At 43.0% G+C, this 23,052-nt stretch overlaps 1 gene segment (V, D, J or C); it reads right to left on the reverse strand.

Annotated features, from left to right (window-relative positions):
* The window catches only part of LOC138423845 (Ig gamma chain C region-like), a 235,259-nt gene extending 221,873 nt beyond the window's left edge, over positions 1 to 13,386 (reverse strand). Inside the window, 2 exon segments of the C gene segment in view lie at positions 12,872 to 13,195; positions 13,278 to 13,386. Of these exon segments, the coding sequence occupies positions 12,872 to 13,195; positions 13,278 to 13,323 (370 nt within the window).
* Positions 13,387 to 23,052: the final 9,666 nt, after the last annotated feature.

Raw genomic sequence — 23,052 nt, forward strand, 5'->3', positions numbered from 1 at the left:
GCCTGAAGTCAGGCAGGTTGATTCCTCCAGTTCCATTCTTCTTTCTCAAGATTGCTTTGACTATTCAAGGTTTTTCGTATTTCCATACAATTTGTGAAATCATTTGTTCTAGCTCTGAAGAATACGGCTGGTAGCTTGATAGGGATTGCATTGAATCTGTAGATTGCTTTGGGTAGCATACTCATTTTCACTATATTGATTCTTCTGATCCACGAACATGGTATGTTTCTCCATCTATTAGTGTCCTCTATGATTTCTTTCATCAAGTTTTATAGTTTTCTATATATAGGTCTTTTGTTTCTTTAGGTAGATATATTCCTAAGTATTTTATTCTTTTCATTGCAATGGTGAATGGAATTGTTCCCTTAATTTCTTTTTCTACTTTTGCATTATTAGTGTATAGGAAGGCAAGGGATTTCTGTGTGTTGATTTTATATCCTGCATGTTTACTATATTCATTGATTAGCTCTAGTAATTTTCTGGTGGAGTCTTTAGGGTTTTCTATGTAGAGGATCATGTCATCTGCAAACAGTGAGAGTTTTACTTCTTCTTTTCCAATCTGGATTCCTTTTATTTCTTTTTCTGCTCTGATTGCTGTGGCCAAAACTTCCAGAACTATGTTGAATAGTAGCGGTGAAAGTGGGCACCCTCGTCTTGTTCCTGACTTTAGGGGAAATGCTTTCAATTTTTCACCATTGAGGATAATGTTTGCTGTGGGTTTGTCATATATAGCTTTTATTATGTTGAGGTATGTTCCTTCTATTCCTGCCTTCTGGAGAGTTTTAATCATAAATGGATGTTGAATTTTGTCAAAGGCCTTCTCTGCATCTGTTGAGATAATCATATGGCTTATATTTTTCAATTTGTTACTGTGGTGAATTACATTGACTGATTTGCGGATATTGAAGAATCCTTGCATCCCTGGGATAAAGCCCACTTGGTCATGGTGTATGATCTTTTTAATGTGTTGTTGGATTCTGATTGCTAGGATTTTGTTAAGGATTTTTGCATCTATGTTCATCAGTGATATTGGCCTGTAGTTTTCTTTTTTTGTGGCATCTATGTCAGGTTTTGGTATTTTGGTGATGGTGGCCTCATAGAATGAGTTTGGAAGTTTACCTTCCTCTGCAATTTTCTGGAAGAGTTTGAGTAGGATACGTGTTAGCTCTTCTCTAAATTTTTGGTAGAATTCAGCTGTGAGGCCGTCTGGACCTGGGCCTTTGTTCTGATTACAGTTTCCATTTCCGTGCTTGTGATGGGTCTGTTAAGATTTTCTATTTCTTCCTGGTTCAGTTGTGGAAAGTTGTACTTTTCTAAGAATTTGTCCATTTCTTCCACATTGTCCATTTATTGGCATAGAATTGCAGATAGTAGTCTCTTATGATCCTTTGTATTTCTGTGTTGTCTGTTGTGATCTCTCCATTTTCATTTCTAATTTTATTGATTTGATTTTTCTCTGTTTGTTTCTTGATGAGTCTGGCTAATGGTTTGTCAATTTTATTTATCCTTTCAAAGAACCAGCTTTTGGCTTTGTTGATTTTTGCTATGGTCTCTTTTGTTTCTTTTGCATTTATTTCTGCCCTAATTTTTAAGATTTCTTTCCTTCTACTAACTCTGGGGTGAAGGGTTAATAGGGTAGCAGAGATGTGCCTGCAAACGGGTCTCTCTGCTCAGGCTGAGAGTCCTTGCATACGAGGCGTTCTGCCAAAGAGTCTGGATACAGCCTTGAGTTTAATGGTCCCTTGCAAACGAGGGAGCATTCCCTTCTTGGGATAAGAGGGAGATGAGGGCTTTGTGCAGACTCTGCAGTAGACAGAGACTTCACTCCCCTTTGCTGCACGATAACATGTATGCACCTGCACTGTGCTGAAAAGGCTTACTCTCACAGTCTGGAACTCTGCCTAAGGAGGGCTTTATAACAATAAACGGCAATTAGTTTGCCCAGTTCTGTTCCTCTGGCCAGAGTGGTGTCCTGTCTGTCTCTTGTGTGTCTTGTATGTTCTGTGTCATTTCACTCGTAGTAACCAACATGGGGTTCTCCATTTCTTCCTTTTCTAGTTGCTTTAGGTGTAGAGTTAGGTTATTTATTTGACTTTTTTCTTGTTTCTTGAGGTACGCCTGTATTGCTATGAACTTTCCTCTTAGCACTGCTTTTATGGTGTCCCACAGGTTTTGGGTTGTTGTGTTTTCATTTTCATTCGTTTCTATGCATATTTTGATTTCTTTTTTGATTTCTTCTGTGATTTGTTGGTTATTCAGAAGCGTGTTGTTCAGCCTCCATATGTTGGAATGTTTGATAGTTTTTCTCCTGTAATTGAGATCTAATCTTAATGCATTATGGTCAGAAAAGATGCTTGGATTGATTTCTTTTTTTTTTTTTTTTGAATATATCAAGGTTAGATTTATGGCCCAGGATGTGATCTATCCTGGCGAAGTTTCTGTGAGCACTTGAGAAAAAGGTGAAATTCATTGTTTGGGGTGAAATGTCCTATAGATATCAATTAGGTCCTACTGGTCTACTGTATCATTTAAAGTTTGCATTTCCTTGTTAATTTTCGGTTTAGTTGATCTGTCCACAGATGTGAGTTGGGTATTAAAGTCTCCCACTATTGTTGTGTTATTGTTAATTTCCCCTTTCTTACTTATTAGCATTTGTCTTACATATTGCGGTGCTCCTATGTTGGGTGCATATATATTTGTAATTGTTATATCTTCTTCTTGGATTGATCCTTTGATCATTATGTAGTGGCCTACAGTATTGCTACTCCTGCTTTCTTTTGGTCTCTATTTGCGTGGAATATCTTTTTCCAGCCCTTCACTTTCAGTCTGTATGTGTCCCTTGTTTTGACGTGGGTCTCTTTTAGGCAGCATATATAGGGATCTTGTTTTTGTATCCATTCAGCCAGTCTTTGCCTTTTGATTGGGGCATTCAACCCCTTTACATTTAAGGTAATTATTGATAAGTATGATCCCGTTTCCATTTACTTTATTGTTTTGGGTTCGGGTTTATACACCCTTTTTGTGTTTCCTGTCTAGAGAAGATCCTTTAGCATTTGTTGGAGAGCTGGTTTGGTGGTGCTGAATTCTCTCAGCTTTTGCTTGTCTGTAAAGCTTTTGATTTCTCCTTCATATTTGAGTGAGATCCTTGCTGGGTACAGTAATCTGGCTGTAGGTTATTTTCTTTCATCACTTTAAGCATGTCTTGCCATTCCCTCCTGGCCTGAAGAGTTTCTATTGAAAGATCAGCTGTTATCCTTATGGGAATCCCCTTGTGTGTTATTTGTTGTTTTTCCCTTGCTGCTTTTGGTATTTGTTCTTTGTGTTTGATCTTAGTTAATTTGATTAATATATGTCTTGTGGTGTTTCGCCTTGGTTTATCCTGTTTGGAACTCTCTGGGTTTCTTAGACTTGGGTGATTATTTCCTTCCCCATTTTAGGGAAGTTTTCAACTATTATCCCCTCAAGTATTTTCTGATTGTCTTTCTTTTTGTCTTCTTCTGGGACTCCTATAATTTGAATGTTGGGGCATTTCATATTGTCCTGGAGGTCTCTGAAATTGTCCTCATTGCTAGTAGTGGATGCAGGTGTCTGCGCTGCTTCTCCGCTGGGGGAGTTACCGTTGGGCTCGTAATCTGTGGGTTTTAATTATTTATTTATTTTTCTTCCCTGTTATGTTGCCCTCTGTGCTTCCAAGGCTCATCACAGACTCGGCAGCAGGAGAGTTTCCTGGTGTTTGGAAACTTCTCTCTTCTTAAGACTCCCTTCCTGGGTGGAGCTTCCTCCCTACCTCCTTTGTCTGTTTTTTTTTTTTTTTTTTTGTCTTTTATATTTTTTCCTACCTGTTTTTGAAGACAATCATCTGCTTTTCTGGGTGCCTGATGTCCTCTGCCATCATTCAGAAGTTGTTTTCTGGAATTTACTCAGCGTTGAAATGTTCTTTTGATGAATTTGTGAGGGAGAAAGCGGGCTCCCTGTCCTATTCCTCCACCGTCTTAGGACCGCCCCCTAGTCATAACTTTTCTTCCAAGGAGGAAGCGTCTTTTTATTTCATGGATGCAGTCACCATCTGCAGTGGGTTTGGAGCCCCCAGAATAAAGTCTCACTGCTTCTACTGTTTCCCCATCTATTTGCCATGAAGTGATGGGACCAGACGCCATGACCTTAGTTTTCTGATTGTTGAGTTTTATGCCAACTTTGTTGCTCTCCTCTTTCACTTTCTTCAAGAGGCTTTTTAGTTCTTCTTCACTTTCTGCCATAAGGGTTGTGTCATCTGCATATCTGTGGTTATCAATATTTCTTTCGGCAACCTTGATTCCAGCTTGTGCTTCATCCAGCCCAGCGTTTCTCATGATGTCCTCTGTATAAGTTAAATAACCAGGGTGACAACATATAGCCTTGACGTACTCCTTTCCCTATTTGGAACCAGTATGTTCCATGCCCAGTTCTAACTGTTGCTTTCTGACCTTCATACAGATTTCTCAAACGACAGGTCAGGTGGTCTGGTATTGCCATCTCTTTCAGAATTTTCCACAGTTTATTGTGATCCACACAATTAAAGGCTTTGGCATAGCCAATAAAGAAGAAATAGATGTTATTTTTCTGGAACTCTCTTGCTATTTTGATGATCCAGCAGATGTTGGCAATTTGATCTCTGGTTCTTCTGCCCTTTCTAAAACCAAGTTAAAGATCTGAAAATTCTCAGTTCATGTATTGTTCAAGCCTACTTGGAGAATTTTGAGCATTACTTTGCTCGCGTTTGAGATGAATGCATTCTTTGGCATTCTTTGACATACTTTGCCATTCTTGGGGACTGGAATGAAAACTGAGTTTTCCAGTCCTGTGGCCCCTGCTGAACTTTCCAAATTTGCTGTCATCTTGAGTGCAAACTTTCACAGCACCATCTTTTAGGATTTGAAATAGCTCAGCTGGAATTCCATCACCTCCAGTAGCTTTGTTCCTAGTGATGCTTCCTAAGGCCCACTTGACTTCACATTCCAGAATGTCTGGCTCTAGATGAGTGATCACACCATCGTGATTATCTGGGTCGTGAAGACCTTTTTTGTACAGTTCTTTGTATTCTTGCCACCTCTTCTTAATATCTTTTGCTTCTTAATATCATTGCTGTCCTTTCTTGAGCCCATTTTTGCGTGAAATGTTTCCTTTGTATCACTAATTTTCTTGAACAGATGTCTAGTCTTTCCCATTCTACTGTTTTCCTCTAATTCTTTGCATTGATCGCTGAGGGAAGCTTTCTTCTCTCTCCTTGCTATTCTTTGAAACTCTGCCTTCAAATGGGAATATCTTTCCTTTTGTCCTTTGCTTTGGCATCTCTTCTTTTCACAGCTATTTGTAAGGCCTCCTCAGACAGCCATTTTTCTTTTTTGCATTTATTTTTCTGGGGATGGTGTTGCGTCCTGTCCCCTGTACAATGTCACAAATCTCAGTCCATAGTTCATCAGGCACTTTGTCTGTCAGATCTAGTCCCTTAAATCTATTTCTCACTTCCATGTATATTCATAAGGGATTTGATTAAGTCATGCCTGAATGGCATCTGGTCCCATCACTTCAAGGGAAATAAATGGGGAAACAGTGGAAGCAGTGTCAGACTTTATTTTTGGGGGCTCCAAAATCGCTGCAGATGGTGACTGCAGCCATGAAACTAAAAGACGCTTACTCCTTGGAAGAAAAGTTATGACCAACCTAGATAGCATATTCAAACGCAGAGATATTACTTTGCTGACTAAGGTCTGTCTAGTCAAGGCTATGGTTTTTCCTGTGGTCATGTATGGATGTAAGATTTGGACTGTGAAGAAGGCTGAGTGCCGAAGAATTGATGTGTTTGAACTGTGGTGTTGGAGAAGACTCTTGAGAGTCCCTTGGACTGCAAGGAGATCCAACCAGTCCATTCTGAAGGAGACCAGCCCTGGGATGTCTTTGGAAGGAATGATGCTGAAGCTGAAACTCCAGTACTTGGCCACCTCATGTGAAGAGTTGACTCATTGGAAAATACTCTGACGCTGGGAGCGGTTGGGGGCAGGAGGAGAAGGGCACGACAGAGGATGAGATGGCTGGATGGCATCACTGACTCGATGGACCTGAATCTGAGTGAACTCCGGGAGTTGGTGATGGACAGGGAGGCCTGGCATGCTGAGATTCATGGGGTGACAAAGAGTCGGACACGACCGAGCAACTGAACTGAACTCAATGGTCTAGTGGTTTTCCCTAGGTTCTTCAATTTAAGTCTGAATTTGGCAAGAAGGAGTTCATGATCTGAGCCATAGTCTGCTCCTGGTCTTGTTTTGTTGACTGTATAGAGCTTCTCCATCTTTGGCTGCAAAAAATGCAATCAATGTGAATTCGGTGTTGGCCATCTGGTGACGTCCATGTGTAGAGTCTTCTCCTGTGTTGTTGTGAGAGGGTGTTTGCCATGACCAGTGCGTTCTCTTGACAAAACTCTATTAGCCTTTGCCCTGCTTCATCCTGTATCCAAGGCCATATTTGCCTGTTACTCCAGGCATTTCTTGACTTCCTACTTTTGCATTCTAGTCCCCTATAATGAAAAGGACATCTTTTTTGGATGTTAGTTCTAGAAAGTCCTGTAGGTCTTCATAGAACCGTTCAACTTTAGCATCTTCAGCATTACTGGTCAGGGCATACTCTTGGATTACCATGATATTGACTGGTTTGCCTTGGAAACGAACAGAGATCATTCTGTCGTTTTGGACAGCGCATCCAAGTACTGCATTTCAGACTCTTTCGTTGACTATGATGTCCATTCCATGTCTTCTAAGGGAATCTTGCCCGTAGTAGTAGATACAATGGTCATCTGAGTTAAATTCACCCATTCTAGTCCATCTTAGGTCGCTGATTCTTAGAATATTGATGTTCCCTTTTGTCATCTCCTGTTTGACCACTTAGGAAACATGAAATAACAGGAGGATGAGATACTGTTACACACCTTTAGAGAAGCTAAAGTACAAAATACTAAAGCGATCAAATGCTGGGGATGAAGTAATATAAATGTCGCTCATCCACTAGCTGGAAGGAGTGGAAATGGCAGCCAACTGGTAATGTATTTGATGATTTCATAGAGAGAAAACAGAGAACCACCACGTGACTGAGGAGTGGGCTGGAAAAGTATTTACCAATTATTTGGATATTTATGTTTTTACAAACATCTTCATATACATGCCCGTATCACTTTGCAATTCTGAACTTTTGCTATTTGCTGAATTTATAGACTAAATGTGTATGGTTATTTACCATGTTGTTAGGATACAATTGTTTGTGTTGATTCCTTTTATCTTCATTTCTATTTCATCTCTCATTTATCTGTCTACCAATTGCATAACTAACCACCTACAATAACCCCTTAGGATACAGCCTCACTGGTGTCCAGACATTTTCAAGTGTCCTCTGGGGAAAAAGTGACTCCAGTGATCTATGACATCAATTGCCAACTTCAAACACCGCTCACTATTCAGATGAAAGACACAGAATCTAATAGAGCTGGGGAGAGTTTCAGCCTGAGAGGATTTGGAAATCCATCTGACGGGGTGTTAAGCAGAAGAATTATTGCTGAAAAAGCTGACAGCAGGGACAGAAGGCAGTGACCTAAGATGCCCCCTGAGGAAACATTTCTGGGCGGCCTGTCCGAAGACAGATGGGGAAAGACAGACCAGCCTGACCCCATGAAATCACGTCCCAGGTTCAGAAACAAGAAAGCTCTCTGGAGTGACAGTGGAAGGAGCCTGCAGGGGAGGGAATATTCCAGTGGAGAGACCCCAGCTTCTGAGATAAAGCCCCATCATGACCTTTTCTCTCCTGCCTTGAAAAGTGTCCTCTTGTTTCCTGGTGAACCTGGGTGCCCCCTGGTGCTTGGAGTAGCCCCTGAAGGCAGGGTTATGTGTGTTGGGTCTGACTTCTCCCTGGACCTCCTGGGACAGCATCACAGGGTTGTGTCCTAGGTCCTCATGGAGGTAGACGGACATGTCTCTGTGGATGGAGAGTGGTTTCTGGAGAGACATGCTCTATGCTGCGCTGTTCCTGGGACCAAAGCACCCCGTCACTGCAGCTCTGACTCTTCAGACTGATTGGATCCAGCCCCAGCAGGCAGCACTCTGTGTGATGCAGAATCCACAGACAGACCAGGTGGGGAGAGGGCCTCCAATAGTCCTGCTCCGACTCCTGCACCAGCACCTGGGACAGGACACCTGGGCAGGAGAAACCATGAGACGCCCTCTTCACAGAGGTCACTACATCACTGCACCTTCCTCAGACCCGCGGGATGCTCGCAGCTCAGAGATGCCAGCAGGAGGGGGAAGGACCAGACAGATTTCATCTTCCTTTGGATTAAAACTGACTTTCAGAGAACGAGGTCGATGAAGATAGGAACGCTGACTCCCAATGTGACAAGGATGCCTTGACCCATTTCCCTCTGGCCTCTTGATATTTGTTTCTCAACGAGGTCTTGGCCTGTGGGTTTCTCTGTCCATCCTTTCCTAGTTTTATCAAGACACCTAAGTCAGATTACTGAGCACGCTTAACCTTGACCTCTGATCCCTGTCAATGTTGGAGTCATTTCACTAACCCTGCTGTCTCCCAGGTGCTTCTGATTACCCTGATGTCTATGGATCAAGAATCCTTGGGAGACAGTCTAGCCAGGACCCCTGAACTTGTAGCCTCCTCATGGTCATTTTCCGGCCAGTCAATCTCCTTCTTGTCCATTGCTGGGAGCCATCATGGGCAATCCTGCCCGTGGCATAGGTCATGAGGAAAGGGGTCTGACAAAATGCAAAGTTGGGATCAGGCCTCACGGGTCCCTTGTATTTTCTCGAGCATCTACCCCCCAAACCAGAGTCTGCCTGCTTTCTGTGTTATGCTTTCCACCTACTCTTCTTCATTAACAGGGGGCTGTCCCCCACCCCCTTTTTCTGGGAAAAGCTAATTCAGAGCTTTTAGGTCATAAGTCTCCTGGCGTAATAAGAAACCCCTCTGATGGCTTTCCAGCCTGCCTGACAGGTTTGTCTGGACTCTTACAGCTGGGCGTGTGATTGTTTGGGGCCTCCCCGACCCGAGAGGCACAGGAAGTTTAAACATCCTAGGAATGTAGGGGCTTCCGAGGAGTCAAAATCATTGGAATAGGACTGATTAAGGGTTCCATTGTTGAGCCAATACTTGCTGCCAAGTTTTCATCTCTTTTGTTTGTTGATATAGTTGGTATGTAGAAAAAACAGGCAGTAGCCCTGGCATTAGCAACATTAGACCTTTGAGTTAAGTACTCTCTTTGTTATAACCCACTGCACCTTTGTTCTACAGGGATGTAACTTTATTTAGTGCTTTGAGGGTGATGGAGATTAAAGAAAAACACTTCAGGGAAAATGAGATTAACATTCATTAAGGAAGAGAGCCATAAAGTGTCAACAGGCCTCTTGGCCAGAAGATAATGTAAATCACCTGAAACCTTTTGTATACGGAAAGATATGCAAAAAGAAAGCCTGGTCTCAATAAGGGTCAGGACTGCTGCCCCTGCATAACTCTGCATATTCCATTATTTTTTATGTACCACTTGGGGTACATAAGCTGCTTTTGAAAATAAAGTTGTGGGTCTGACACCAATGCTTGGCTCCCCCGTGTCGTTCTTTTCTCCCTTTTCAGGCTGAATTTCCATCTGGAGCATGGAGGCTCGCCAAGCCTACTAATTTTGCCTGGGCTTCTAAGATCTGAACGAGGGGGCACTTTGTGTCTCCACTCCTTCGGGAGACCGGGAAGATGCCTGCAGCCTACGTAGGTGGTGCAAACTCCTTCTCTCGGAGTTTTATTGGTTTTCTGCGTAAACCAAGTTATTCAGCATCTTTTCTCCACTACTTTTCCTAGTACACTATTCTTTCCTAATATCTCTTTATATCTCTAATAAATAAGTCTCTCCTTGCTGACTCCATTCCCACTTTGAATTCCCTGGATCCACCAGGGCTGGACCCCAACAGTCCATAAATCTCCATTTCACCATGTGTATTTGGAACTGAACCAAGTTTCCAAGGCTACCTCAAATAAGAAAAACTGAGATCCGAATCCCATTTCAAAAAATAATATTTATATTTGAGACATCAATGTCAAGGTCACATGCCCAGAAGTACCAATCTTGCCTGAATGAAACATTGTGAAAAAGAAATTTTCTATTTAAAGTTAGCTTGCACCAATGGGTGCTTAGAGACACTAGCCTGTGCTTGAGGACCACGCACAGGGTCATTTTAAAGAGGCAAATTGTCAACTAAGGAGCACTAAAATGTGAAACTATGTCAGTAAAGTGAACGTGAAGGAGACTGATTTACATGATTGGATGAAACATGAGGGAATGGACTTGACTGCCCTCAAGTAGAAATATGCGTGTGTTGGATGATTTAAAGAGTCCACATTGCAAATGTCCATAATGACTGTGAAATGATGGTGTATGTCTCATGATGCCAATAATAGCTAAAAAGTAGGTGAACTTGCAAATGAGGAATGTGAATACTGAGGATGTTTGAATATGCAGTATTGGGTCTCTCTGCAGCAGCACCTATAACACTGGACACTGCAGAATTCTACCTGTGTGTGCAGTTACACTGAAAGAAGGAGAGTGAGTCTCTTCCTTCCACATGTACAAAAAAACAACAGAAATTATAGCAACTGAAAATCTCCTGTGTCTTCTCAGAACATTCATACATTTCAAGATTCAGACTCACCAGGCAAATGGGGATGGGCCTCAGGTGTATGCTGAGATCCTTTGAGGAGAAGAAAAGTAAACCCAGAAATTATCCATAATTCCTGAGTATTACGTGCACGTAAAAAATTAATCTTACTTCAACAGAAAATTAAAACTGCAAAAACATATGCATATTCCCACAGTGTGCCGAGTGTGACAAAAAGACCAGCAGTGAGACATTAGGACACAGACGAGGGTCTCTGGTGGGCTCCTGGGCAGGGAGAGGGAAGCACAGGCTCTCCCAGGAATCCCCTCCAGCCCCAGGCACCTGCTCCTGGGCTCAGCCCTGTGCTCGTGTGTCCCACAAGCCGCTGGTGGTCGTGGGGCCCCCCGGAGGGTGGCTAGTGTCTGAGCTCACACTGACACCCCTCACTGTCTCTTGCACAGTAATACACAGCTGTGTCCACAGAGGTCACAGAGCTCAGCTGCAGGGAGAACTGGTCCTTGGAAGTGTCCCTGGAGATGGAGGTGTGGCTCTTGATGGAGGGGCTGTCGTGAGTGTCACCATTATAATATATGCTTCCCATCCACTCTAGCCCCTTCCCTGGGGCCTGGTGGATCCAGCTCCCACCATAACCACGTGATGGAGTAACCAGAGGCAGCAGATGTGAGGGAGATGGTCTGTGAGGGCTTCAGCAGGTGAGGGCCCGACTCCTGCACCTTCACCTGGGACAGGACACCCGGGGACAGGAAGACTCAAACCCAGTCAGTCACCTGCTGCCACAATTACCCCCCACAGATGCGTGTCTGATGCCCGAGGCCTCCCCCTTGGGGAACTGCCACCAGGCAGAGGAGAAGACCCCAAAGCCTCCGCTTCTACACAGCAGCTCTGCCTTCACTGAGGCCTCCATCCTGTGTGAGCAGAGAGGGCTGAGCTCCCACAGCCCAGGGGTGGGTTTTACTCTGGAGCTTGAAGAGGCATGTGCACTGAGGAGCTCTTTCCCTGTGAGTCCAGAGAGGCTGTGGTCACACTCACCCTGGTCACCCCGGGATCCCCATGGGCGCCTTCTGAATGTTCATGGTGGTGAGCAAGGGAGGGAGAGCAGTGTGTCTACCAGAGGCTCGGAACCAGATCCCAGGCAGGTCCCCCTTTCTGAGCCCAGGGTCCCCGTCCTGATGGCCCCTCCCCTGCCCCATGCCCATGTCAGCTCAGCCCCTCGCCCTCTCAGTCCTTGGGTCTTTCCTCAGGGCTGAGCCCAGCACAGCTCCTGCTTCCTGTCCCTGTGCCAGTGACGGTCACTGTGATGGGAGAGAGGACACGTGGTGGTGGGCTCCACGTTGACCCCATCGACAAATCCACCTGAGGACCTCTGTATCTCCCCTTATGAATGATCCAGACATAAGCTCAGAATGGGTGTGGACTTCAGAGAGGTTGAGGCGAGATGACATCACCCTGATTGCCCTCACCGGGAATGTGTGTGTGTTGAGTGACTCAGTAAACCGGCCATACTGTCAATGTCTATACCTGGACACAAGGTGACAGTGTTTATGTTAAGACGCTAATGAAAGCGAGCGTGTAGGTGACTACAGTACAGAATCTGTGAATGACGAGAATCATCACATGTGCAGCACTGGGACCTCTGACGCCAGAGCCTTTCACACTGCTCGCTCCAGATTCTAAGTGTGCAGTTTCACAGGCAGAAGGAGATTGGGTCTCTTCCTTCCTCATGTACAAAAACGAAACAAAGATTAAAATGTTTGAATATCTTATGTTGCCTTTCAGGATAGTTAACAGTTTTGAAATTAATGAGAGTCAAGTGTTTTACTGAGTTCCTTTGAAAAAGAAAATGAAGGAGTAAAACTTTTAGCTGCTGAGTGTTGTGTGTGTATGTGTGTGTGAGTGTTTGGCTAAAGCTACCCTTGCTTCAGGATAAATTAAATATATATATACACACAGTTGTCTGAGAGTGACATAAAGCATAACACTGAAACACCAGGACACAGAAGAGGGTCTATGGTGCAGCTCCTGGGCAAGAGGAGGAAAGAGAATCTCTAGGAGAATCCCCCCAGGCCTCCCAAGCTCAGCGCTGCTTCTGCACCTGCTCCTGGGCGCTGCTCTGTACTGAGTCCTGAGCGCCCCCTGGTGGGCACGGGCCCCTATGCAGGGAGGTTTTTGTCTGGGCTCACACTGACTTCCCCTCGCTGTGTCTCTTGCACAGTAGTACACGGCCGTGTCCTCAGTTGTCACGCTGCTCAGTGACAGGGAGACTTGGCTCTTGGAGGTGTCCCTGGTGATGCTGAGCCGGGATTTCAGGGCCGGGTTATAGTATGTACTTCCACCACTATATATGTTACCAAGCCACTCCAGCGCCTTTCCTGGAGCCTGGCGGACCCAGCCTACAGCATTGCTGGTTAATGAGAATCCAGAGACCGTGCAGGTGAGGGAGAGGGTCTGTGAGGGCTTCACCAGGCTGGGTCCTGACTCCTGCAGCTGCACCTGGGACAGGACCCCTGTGGACAGAGAGAAGCACGGTGACCCATGGGCTCAGAGGCAGCTTCCCCACGTGCCCATGTCTGATCCAGAGACACTCACCTCTGGGGGCTGACAGCACAAAGAGGAGGGTCCACAGTGGGTTCATCTTGGAGCAGATGAGAGTCACCACTCCTGGAGATCTCTTCAAGCCTGAGGAGGAACCTGAATTTAAGTGAGCTGGTGCTTTGTTTCTATGCTGTGACCTGAGTGGATATTTGCATACGGGAGGGACCTCTGTATAAAATGCAGAAAGCAGTGAATAGCGGTCTTGTCTATGGGGCTCCCCCTGTGAGGGGGTGCTGACTGTGCCCTCAGAGAACTCAGGCCCCTCTTGGGGTCCCCCTCCCCAGACCAGGCAGACTGTCATTTGAGGAATGAAATGATGACAAGGGCTGGCAGGGAAAAAGATGCTGTCAGGGAACAATGGCAGATTTTGGGAAGAGACTTTAATCCCATGGAGCTGCTTACCTTTACTCTTCAAATGCCCACCACCCATCAGGGACCACGTAGATGTCAGACACAAAGTCGTATTTGTTTCCTTTTCTGATTAGCTAATGTTTACTCACTCCATATTCTAAAATTTGAGGAAAATATACATGTAATAATCACTGTATTTTTTTAAGTCTTTTTTTATTTTGTTATTTATTATTATTCTTTTTTACTTCACAATATTGTATTAGTTTTTAAAAGAATGTTTTATTTTTAGTTTATTTGGGTTTACAATACTGTATTGGTTTTGCCATACTTTGACATGAATCAGCCACGGGTGTACATGAGTTCCCAATCCTGAACCCCTCTCCCACCTCCCACCCCATGTCGTCTCTCTGGATCATCCTCGTGCACCAGCGCCAAGCATCCTGTATCCTGTATCAAGCATAGACTGGCGATTCGTTTCTTACCTGATAGTATACATGTTTCAATGTCTTTCTCCCGAATCATCCCACCCTCTCCATCTCCCTCAGAGCCCAAAAGTCCGTTCTAAACATCTGTGTCTCTTTTGCTGTCTCACATACAGGGTTATCATTACCATCTTCCTAAATTCCATATATATGTGTTAGTACACTGTATTGGTGTTTTTCTTTTTGGCTTATTTCACTCTGTATAATCAGCTCCAGTTTCATCCACCTCATTAGAACTGATTCAAATGTATTCTTTCTAATGGCTGAGTAATACTGCACTGTGTATATGTACCACAGCTTTCTTATCCATTCATGTGCTGATGGACATCTAGGTTGCTTCCACGTCCTGGCTATTATAAAGAGTGCTGCGATGACATTGGGGTACGCATGTCTCTTTCAGTTCTGGTTTCCTCGGTATGTATGCCCAGCAGTGGGATGCAGGGTCATAAGGCAGTTCTATTTGCAATTTTTTAAGGAATCTCCACACTGTTCTCCATAGTGGCTGTACTAGTTTGCATTCCCACCAACAGTGTAAGAGGGTTCCCTTTTCTCCACACCCTCTCCAGCACTTATTGCTTGTAGACTTTTGGATCGCAGCCATTCTGACTGGTGTGAAATGGTACCTCATTGTGGTCTTGATTTGCATTTCGCTGATAATGAGTGATGGTGAGCATCTTTTCATGTGTTTGTTAGCCATCAATATGTCTTCTTTGGAGAAATGTCTATTTAGTTCTTTGGCCCATTTTTGATTGGGTCATTTATTTTTCTGGAGTTGAGCTGCATAAGTTGCTTGTACATTTTTGAGATTAGTTGTTTGTCAGTTGCTTCATTTGCTATTATTTTCTCCCATTCAGAAGGCTGTCTTTTCACCTTGCTTATAGTTTCCTTTGTTGTGCAGAAGAATTTTTAATTTTAAATAGATCCCGTTTGTTTATTTTAGCTTTTATTTCCATTACTGTGGGAGGTGGGTCATAGGGGATCCTGCTGTGATTTATGTCAGAGAGTGTTTTGCCTATGTTCTCCTTTAGGAGTTTTATAGTTTCTGGTCTTACATTTAGATCTTTAATCCATTTTGAGTTTATTTTTGTGTATGGTATTAGAAAGTGATCTCGTTTCATTCTTTTACTGGGTTGACCAGTTTTCCCAGCACCATTTGTTAAAGAGATTGTCTTTTCTCCATTGTATATTTTTGCCTCCTTTGTCAAAGGTAAGGTGTCCATAGGTGTGTGGGTTTATCTCTGGGCTTTCTATTTTGTTCCAGTGATCTATATTTCTGTCTTTGTGCCAGAACCATACTGTCTTGATGACTATGGCTTTGTAGTAGAGCATGAAGTCAGGCAGGCTGATTCCTCCAGTTCCATTCTTCTTTCTCAAGATTGCTTTGGCTATTCGAGGTTTTTTGTATTTCCATACAATCTGTGGAATTATTTGTTCTAGCTCTGTGAAAAATACTGCTGGTAGCTTGATAGGGATTGTATTGAATGTGTAGATTGCTTTGGGTAGTATACTCATTTTCACTATATTGAGTCTTCCAATCCATGAACTTGGTATATTTCTCCATCTATTAGTGTCCTCTTTGATTTCTTTCATCAGCGTTTTGTAATTTTCTATATATAGGTCTTTAGTTTCTTTGAAAGTGAAAGTGAAGTCGCTTAGTCATGTCTGACTCTCTGCGACCCAGTGGACGGTAGCCCACCAGGCTCCTCTGTCCATGGGATTCTCCAAGCAAGAATACTGGAATGGGCTGCCATTTCCTTCTCCAGGGGATCTTCCGTACCCAGGGATCAAACCCAGGTCTCCTGCATGGCAGGTAGACGCTTTAACCTCTGAGCCACCAGGGAAGTTTTTAGGTAGATATCTTCCTAAGTATTTTATTCTTTTCGTTGCAATGGTGAATGGAATTGTTTCCTTCATTTCTTTTTCTTCTTTGTCATTATTAGTGTATAGGAAGGCAAGGGATTTCTGTGTGTTGATTTTATATCCTGCATGTTTACTATATTCATTGATTAGCTCTAGTAATTTTCTGGTGGAGTCTTTAGGGTTTTCTATGTAGAGGATCATGTCATCTGCAAACAGTGAGAGTTTTACTTCTTCTTTTCCAATCTGGATTCCTTTTATTTCTTTTTCTGCTCTGATTGCTGTGGCCAAAACTTCCAGAACTATGTTGAATAGTAGCGGTGAAAGTGGGCACCCTCGTCTTGTTCCTGACTTTAGGGGAAATGCTTTCAATTTTTCACCATTGAGGATAATGTTTGCTGTGGGTTTGTCATATATAGCTTTTATTATGTTGAGGTATGTTCCTTCTATTCCTGCCTTCTGGAGAGTTTAAATCATAAATGGATGTTGAATTTTGTCAAAGGCCTTCTCTGCATCTGTTGAGATAATCATATGGCTTTTATTTTTCAATTTGTTAATGTGGTGAATTACATTGACTGATTTGCGGATACTGAAGAATCCTTGCATCCCTGGGATAAAGCCCACTTGGTCATAGTGTATGATCATTTTAATGTGTTGTTGGATTCTGATTGCTAGGATTTTGTTAAGGATTTTTGCATCTATGTTCATCAGTGATATTGGCCTGTAGTTTTCTTTTTTTGTGGCATCTTTGTCAGGTTTTGGTATTTTGGTGATGGTGGCCTCATAGAATGAGTTTGGAAGTTTACCTTCCTCTGCAATTTTCTGGAAGAGTTTGAGTAGGATACGTGTTAGCTCTTCTCTAAATTTTTGGTAGAATTCAGCTGTGAGGCCGTCTGGACCTGGGCCTTTGTTTGCTGGAAGAGTTCTGATTACAGTTTCCATTTCCGTGCTTGTGATGGGTCTGTTAAGATTTTCTATTTCTTCCTGGTTCAGTTGTGGAAAGTTGTACTTTTCTAAGAATTTGTCCATTTCTTCCACATTGTCCATTTTATTGGCATAGAATTGCTGATAGTAGTCTCTTATGATCCTTTGTATTTCTGTGTTGTCTGTTGTGATCTCTCCATTTTCATTTCTAATTTTATTGATTTGATTTTTCTCTGTTTGTTTCTTGATGAGTCTGGCTAATGGTTTGTCAATTTTATTTATCCTTTCAAAGAACCAGCTTTTGGCTTTGTTGATTTTTGCTATGGTCTCTTTTGTTTCTTTTGCGTTTATTTCTGCCTTAATTTTTAAGATTTCTTTCCTTCTACTAACTCTGGGGTTCTCCATTTCTTCCTTTTGTAGTTGCTTTAGGTGTAGAGTTAGGTTATTTGTTTAACTTTTTTCTTGTTTCTTGAGGTACGCCTGTATTGCTATGAACTTTCCTCTTAGCACTGCTTTTATAGTGTCCCACAGGTTTTGGGTTGTTGTGTTTTCATTTTCATTTGTTTCTATGCATATTTTGATTTCTGTTTTGATTTCTTCTGTGATTTGTTGGTTATTCAGAAGCGTGTTGTTCAGCCTCCATATGTTGGAATGTGTGATAGTTTTTCTCCTGTAATTGAGATCTAATCTTAATGCATTATGGTCAGAAAAGATGCTTGGAATGATTTCTTTTTTTTTTTTTAATTTATCAAGGTTAGATTTATCGCCCTGGGTGTGATCTATCCTGGAGAAGCTTCCATGAGCACTTGAGAAAAAGGTGCAATTCATTGTTTTGGGGTGAAATATCCTATAGATATCAATTAGGTCTAACTGGTCTAATGTATCATTTAAAGTTTGTGTTTCTTTGTTAATTTTCTGTTTAGTTGATCTGTCCATAGGTGTGAGTGGGGTATTCAGGTCTCCCACTGTTATTGTGTTATTGTTGATTTCCCCTTTCATACTTGTTAGCATTTGTCTTACATATTGCGGTGCTCCTATGTTGGGTGCATATATATTTATAATTGTTATATCTTCTTCTTGGATTGATCCTTTAATCATTATGTAGTGGCCTTGTTTATCTCTTCTCACAGCCTTTGTCTTAAAGTCTATTTTATCGGATATGAGTATTGCTACTCCTGCTTTCTTTTGGTCTCTATTTGCGTGCAATATATAATCTTTTTCCAGCCTTTCACTTTCAGTCTGTATGTGTCCCTTGTTTTGACGTGGGTCTCTTGTAGGCAGCATATATAGGGATCTTGTTTTTGTACCCATTCAGCCAGTCTTTGCCTTTTGGTTGGGGCATTCAACCTATGTACGTTTTAGGTAATTATTGATAAATATGATCCCGTTGCCATTTACTTTATTGTTTTGGGTTCGGGTTGTTTTTGTTCTTTTTGTGTTTGCTGTCTAGAGAAGATCCTTTAGCATTTGTTGGAGAGCTGGTTTGGTGGTGCTGAATTCTCTCAGCTTTTGCTTGTCTGTAAAGCTTTTGAATTCTCTTTCATATTTGAATGCGATCCTTGTTGGTTACAGTAATCTGGACTGTAGGTTTTTCTCTTTCAGCACTTTAAGTATGTCCTGCCATTACCCCCTGGTCTGAAGAGTTTCTATTGAAAGATCAGCTGTTATCCTTATGGGAATCTCCTTGTGTGTTATTTGTTGTTTTTCCCTTGCTGCTTTTAATATTGGTTCTTTGTGTTTGATCTTTGTTAACTTGATTAATATGTGTCTTGGGGTGTTTCGCCTTGGGTTTATCCTGTTTGGGACTCTCTGGGTTTCTTGGACTTGGGTGATTATTTCCTTCCCCATTTTAGGGAAGTTTTCAACTATTATCTCCTTAAGTATTTTCTGATGGTCTTTCTTTTTGTCTTCTTCTGGGACTCCTATGATTCCAATGTTGGAGCGTTTCATGTTGTCCTGGAGGTCTCTGAGATTGTCCTCATTTCTTTTAATTCGTTTTTCTTTTTTCCTCTCTGATTCATTTATTTCTACCATTCTATCTTCTATTTCACTAATCCTATCTTCTGCCTCTGATATTCTACTATCTGTTGCCTCCAGAGTGTTTCTGATCTCACTTATTGCATTATTCATTATATATTGACTCTTTTAAATTTCTTCTAGGTCCTTGTTAAAACTTTCTTGCATCTTCTCCAGGCTATTTATCTGTGATTCCATTTTTATTTCAAGGTTTTGGATCATTTTCACTATCATTATTTTGAATTCTTTCTCAGGTAGATTCCCTACCTCTTCCTCTTTTGTTTGGTTTGGTGGGCATTTCTCCTGTTCCCTTTCCGCCTGGGTATTCCTCTGTCTCTTCGTCTTGGTTATATTGCTGCGTTTGGGGTGGCCTTTCTGGATTCTGGGAATTTGTGGAGTTCTCTTTATTATGGAGGTTCCTCGCTGTGGGTGGGGTTGTATCAGTGGCTTGTCAAGGTTTCTTGGTTAGAGAAGCTTGTGTCGGAGTTCTGGTGGGAGGAGCTGGATTTCTTCTCTCTGGAGTGCAATGAAGTGTCCAGTAATGAGTTATGAGATGTCTATGGTTTTGGAGTAACTTGAGCTGCCTGTATACTGAAGCTCAGGGGTGTGTTCCTGTGTTGCTGGAGAATTTGCGTGGTATGTCTTGCTCTGGAACTTGTTGGCCCTTGGGTGGTGCTTGGTTTCAGTGTAGGTATGAAGGCATTGGATGGGCTCCAATCGATTAATGTTCCCTGGAGTCAGTTCTCTGATGTTCTCGGGATTTGGACTTAAGCCTCCTGCTTCTGGCTTTCAGTTTTATTTTTACAGTAGCCTCAAGACTTCTCCATCTATACAGCACCGATGATAAAACACCTAGGTTAAAGATGAAAAGTTTCCCCACATTGAGGGACACCCAGAGAGGTTCACTGAGTTACATGGAGAAGAGAAGAGGGAGGGTATAGTTAGAGGTGACTGGAATGAGATGAGGTGGGATCAAAAGAGGAGAGAGCAAGCTAGCCAGTAGTCACTTCCTTATGGGCGCTCTACCGTCTGGACCGCTCAGAGATGTTCACGGAGTTATACAGGGAAGAGGAGAGGGAGGAAATAGACAGAGGTGGCCAGGAGGGTAAAAGAGGGGAATGACAGGGAGAGAGACAGATCCGGCCAGTAACCAGTTCCCTGAGTGTTCTCCACCATCTGGAACACACAGAGATTCACAGAGTTGGATAGAGAAGAGAAGGGGGAGGGAGGAGACAGAGGCCACCTGGTGGAGAAAAAAAAGGAGAGTCCAAAGGAGGAGAGAGTGGTCAAGCCAGTAATCTCACTCTCAGGTAAAATTGGGTACTGAAGATTGGGTTTTTAAATGTACAAAATTGACAACAAATACCAAAAAGCAAAGATTAAAAATCTGGGGTAGAGGTTGGATTTTCAAAAATACAATATTAAGGAAAAGAAGAAGAAGAAGAAGAAGAAGAAGAAGAAGAAGAAGAAGAAGAAGAAGAGGAAGAGGAAAACAAAAAGCCACAAGAATAATTAAAACACAACAACAACCACAAAAAAATATATACAGCGTTTGCTTTAAAAATAGGGTCTTGTTTTTTTTGAAAAGTAATATTAGGTTATAAAAATTAAAATTAAAGGAGAAATAGAGGACTTAAAAATTTTAAAAAGTTAAAAAAAAGAAAAAAAAGAAAAGAAGAAAAAGCAATCAAAGAACAACCTCAACTAAAAAGGAAAAAGAGAATGGTCGTAAAAATGGTAAAGATATAACTGGGAGTTTCTCTGGTGTTGTGGGCAGTGTGGGGTCCCGTCCAAGGCGGTTCCCTCTGTTTAGCTTCTTCTGTTTGCTGGTCTCTTCAGTGTCTGATTTCCAGCCTGACACAAGGGGGTGGTGGTGGATACTTTTTTGTTGTTGTTGTTAGGCTCACTTGTTGAGTTGCGCTGTGGGGAGGAAGGGATGCTGCACACAAATAAGCCTGGCGTGTGATCCCAGTGTCTCAGCCCCACTGGGCCTGCCCCTGCACACAGCGCACACCGCTCAGGCTCTGTGTTGCTCTGCCGGGAACCGTCTGAAGCTGGCCCAAGGCTGCATGCACCTCCCTGGTCTAAGCCACTCAGGCTTGGCTCTCAGGTAGCCCTCAGAGGCGCAGATTTGGTTGGGCCTGCGTTTTGTGCCCTTCCCAGGATCGAGTAGCTCAGGTGTTTGGTGAGCACAGTCTCTGCGACTTATCACCGTTCCCGGCCCTGCTGCTCAGTTTTCTGGGTGTACCGCTGGCGTCCCTTCTCAGGCAGATGGTGACTGTCCAGAACCCCAAGAAGTCTTAGTTAGCAGAAAAGCCTGCTTGCAGTTTGGTAGATAATGTCTCTCTAGGGTTGTGATTGTCCCCTTCCAGCCCTTACGGCTCTGGCTGCCTGTCACCAGAGGGGGATGGTCTGCAGCCGGCTGTTTCTGTTCCGTCCTTTGTTCTGTGCGCGGTCCTGGTGGTGTCTTATCTTAGAGCTTTTCGGGCGGTAACTATCCCACAGTCTGGTTTGCTAGCCCAAGTTAGTTCGCTCTGGTTATGCTCGCGGCATTCCGGCCCGATTCTTAAAAAGCACTTCAGCCCGAGCCTCCCTGCCCAGCCCCCGCTTGCTAGTGGTGGATGCAGGCGTCTGTGCTGCTTCTCCGCTGGGGGAGTTACTGTTGGGCTCATAATAGGTAGGTTTTAAATATTCATTTATTTTTCTTCCCAGTTATGTGACCCTCTGTGCTTCCACGGCTCGTCACAGACTCGGCAGCGGGCTCCCCGTCCTATTCTTCCACCATTTCAGGACCGCCCCGCGGTCATAACTTTTCTTCCAAGGAGGAAGCGTCTTTTTATTTCATGGATGCAGTCACCATCTGCAGTGGGTTTGGAGCCCCCAGAATAAAGTCTCTCACTGCTTCCCCTGTTTCCCCATCTATTTGCCATGAAGTGATGGGTCCAGATGCCATGACCTTAGTTTTCTGATTATTGAGTTTTATGCCAACTTTTCACTCTCCTCTTTCACTTTCATCAAGAGGCTTTTTAGTTCTTCTTCACTTTCTGCCATAAGGGTTGTGTCATCTGCATATCTGTGGTTATCAATATTTCTTTCGGCAATCTTGATTCCAGCTTGTGCTTCATCCAGCCCAGCGTTTCTCATGATGTCCTCTGTATAAGTTAAATAAGCAGGGTGACAATATACAGCCTTGACGGCCTCCTTTCCCTATTTGGAACCAGTATGTTCCATGCCCAGTTCTAACTGTTGCTTTCTGACCTTCATACAGATTTCTCAAGAGACAGGACAGGTGGTCTGGTATTCCCATCTCTTTCAGAATTTTCCACAGTTTATTGTGACCCACACAATTAAAGGCTTTGGCATAGTCAATAAAGAAGTAATAGATTTTTTCTGGATCTCTCTTGCTTTTTTGATGATCCAGCAGATGTTGGCAATTTGATCTCTGGTTCCTCTGCCTTTTCTAAAACCAACTTGATGATCTGGAAAATCTCGGTTCACGTATTGTTCAAGCCTACTTGGAGAATTTTGAGCATTACTTTGCTGGCATTTGAGATGAATGCATTCTTTGGCATTCTTTGACATTCTTTGCCTTTCTTGGGGACTGGAATGAAAACTGAGTTTTCCAGTCCTGTGGCCCCTGCTGAATTTTCCAAATTTGCTGTCATCTTGAGTGCAAACTTTCACAGCACCATCTTTTAGGATTTGAAATAGCTCAGCTGGAATTCCATCACCTCCAGTAGCTTTGTTCCTAGTGATGCTTCCTAAGGCCCACTTGACTTCACATTCTAGGATGTCTGGCTCTAGATGAGTGATTATACCATCGTGATTATCTGGGTCGTGAAGACCGTTTTTGTACAGTTCTTTGTATTCTTGCCACCTCTTCTTAATATCTTTTGCTTCTTAATATCATTTCTGTCCTTCTTGAGCCCATCTTTGCGTGGAATGTTCCCTTGGTATCGCTAGTTTTCTTGAACAGATCTCTAGTCTTTCCCATTCTACTGTTTTCCTCTAATTCTTTGCATTGATCGCTGAGGAAAGCTTTCTTCTCTCTCCTTGCTATTCCTTGAAACTCTGCATTCAAATGGGAATATCTTTCCTTTTGTCCTTTGCTTTGGCATCTCTTCTTTTCACAGCTATTT

The sequence above is a fragment of the Ovis canadensis genome, chromosome 18 (genome assembly GCF_042477335.2).
Source record: "Ovis canadensis isolate MfBH-ARS-UI-01 breed Bighorn chromosome 18, ARS-UI_OviCan_v2, whole genome shotgun sequence".
NCBI lineage: Eukaryota > Metazoa > Chordata > Mammalia > Artiodactyla > Bovidae > Ovis > Ovis canadensis.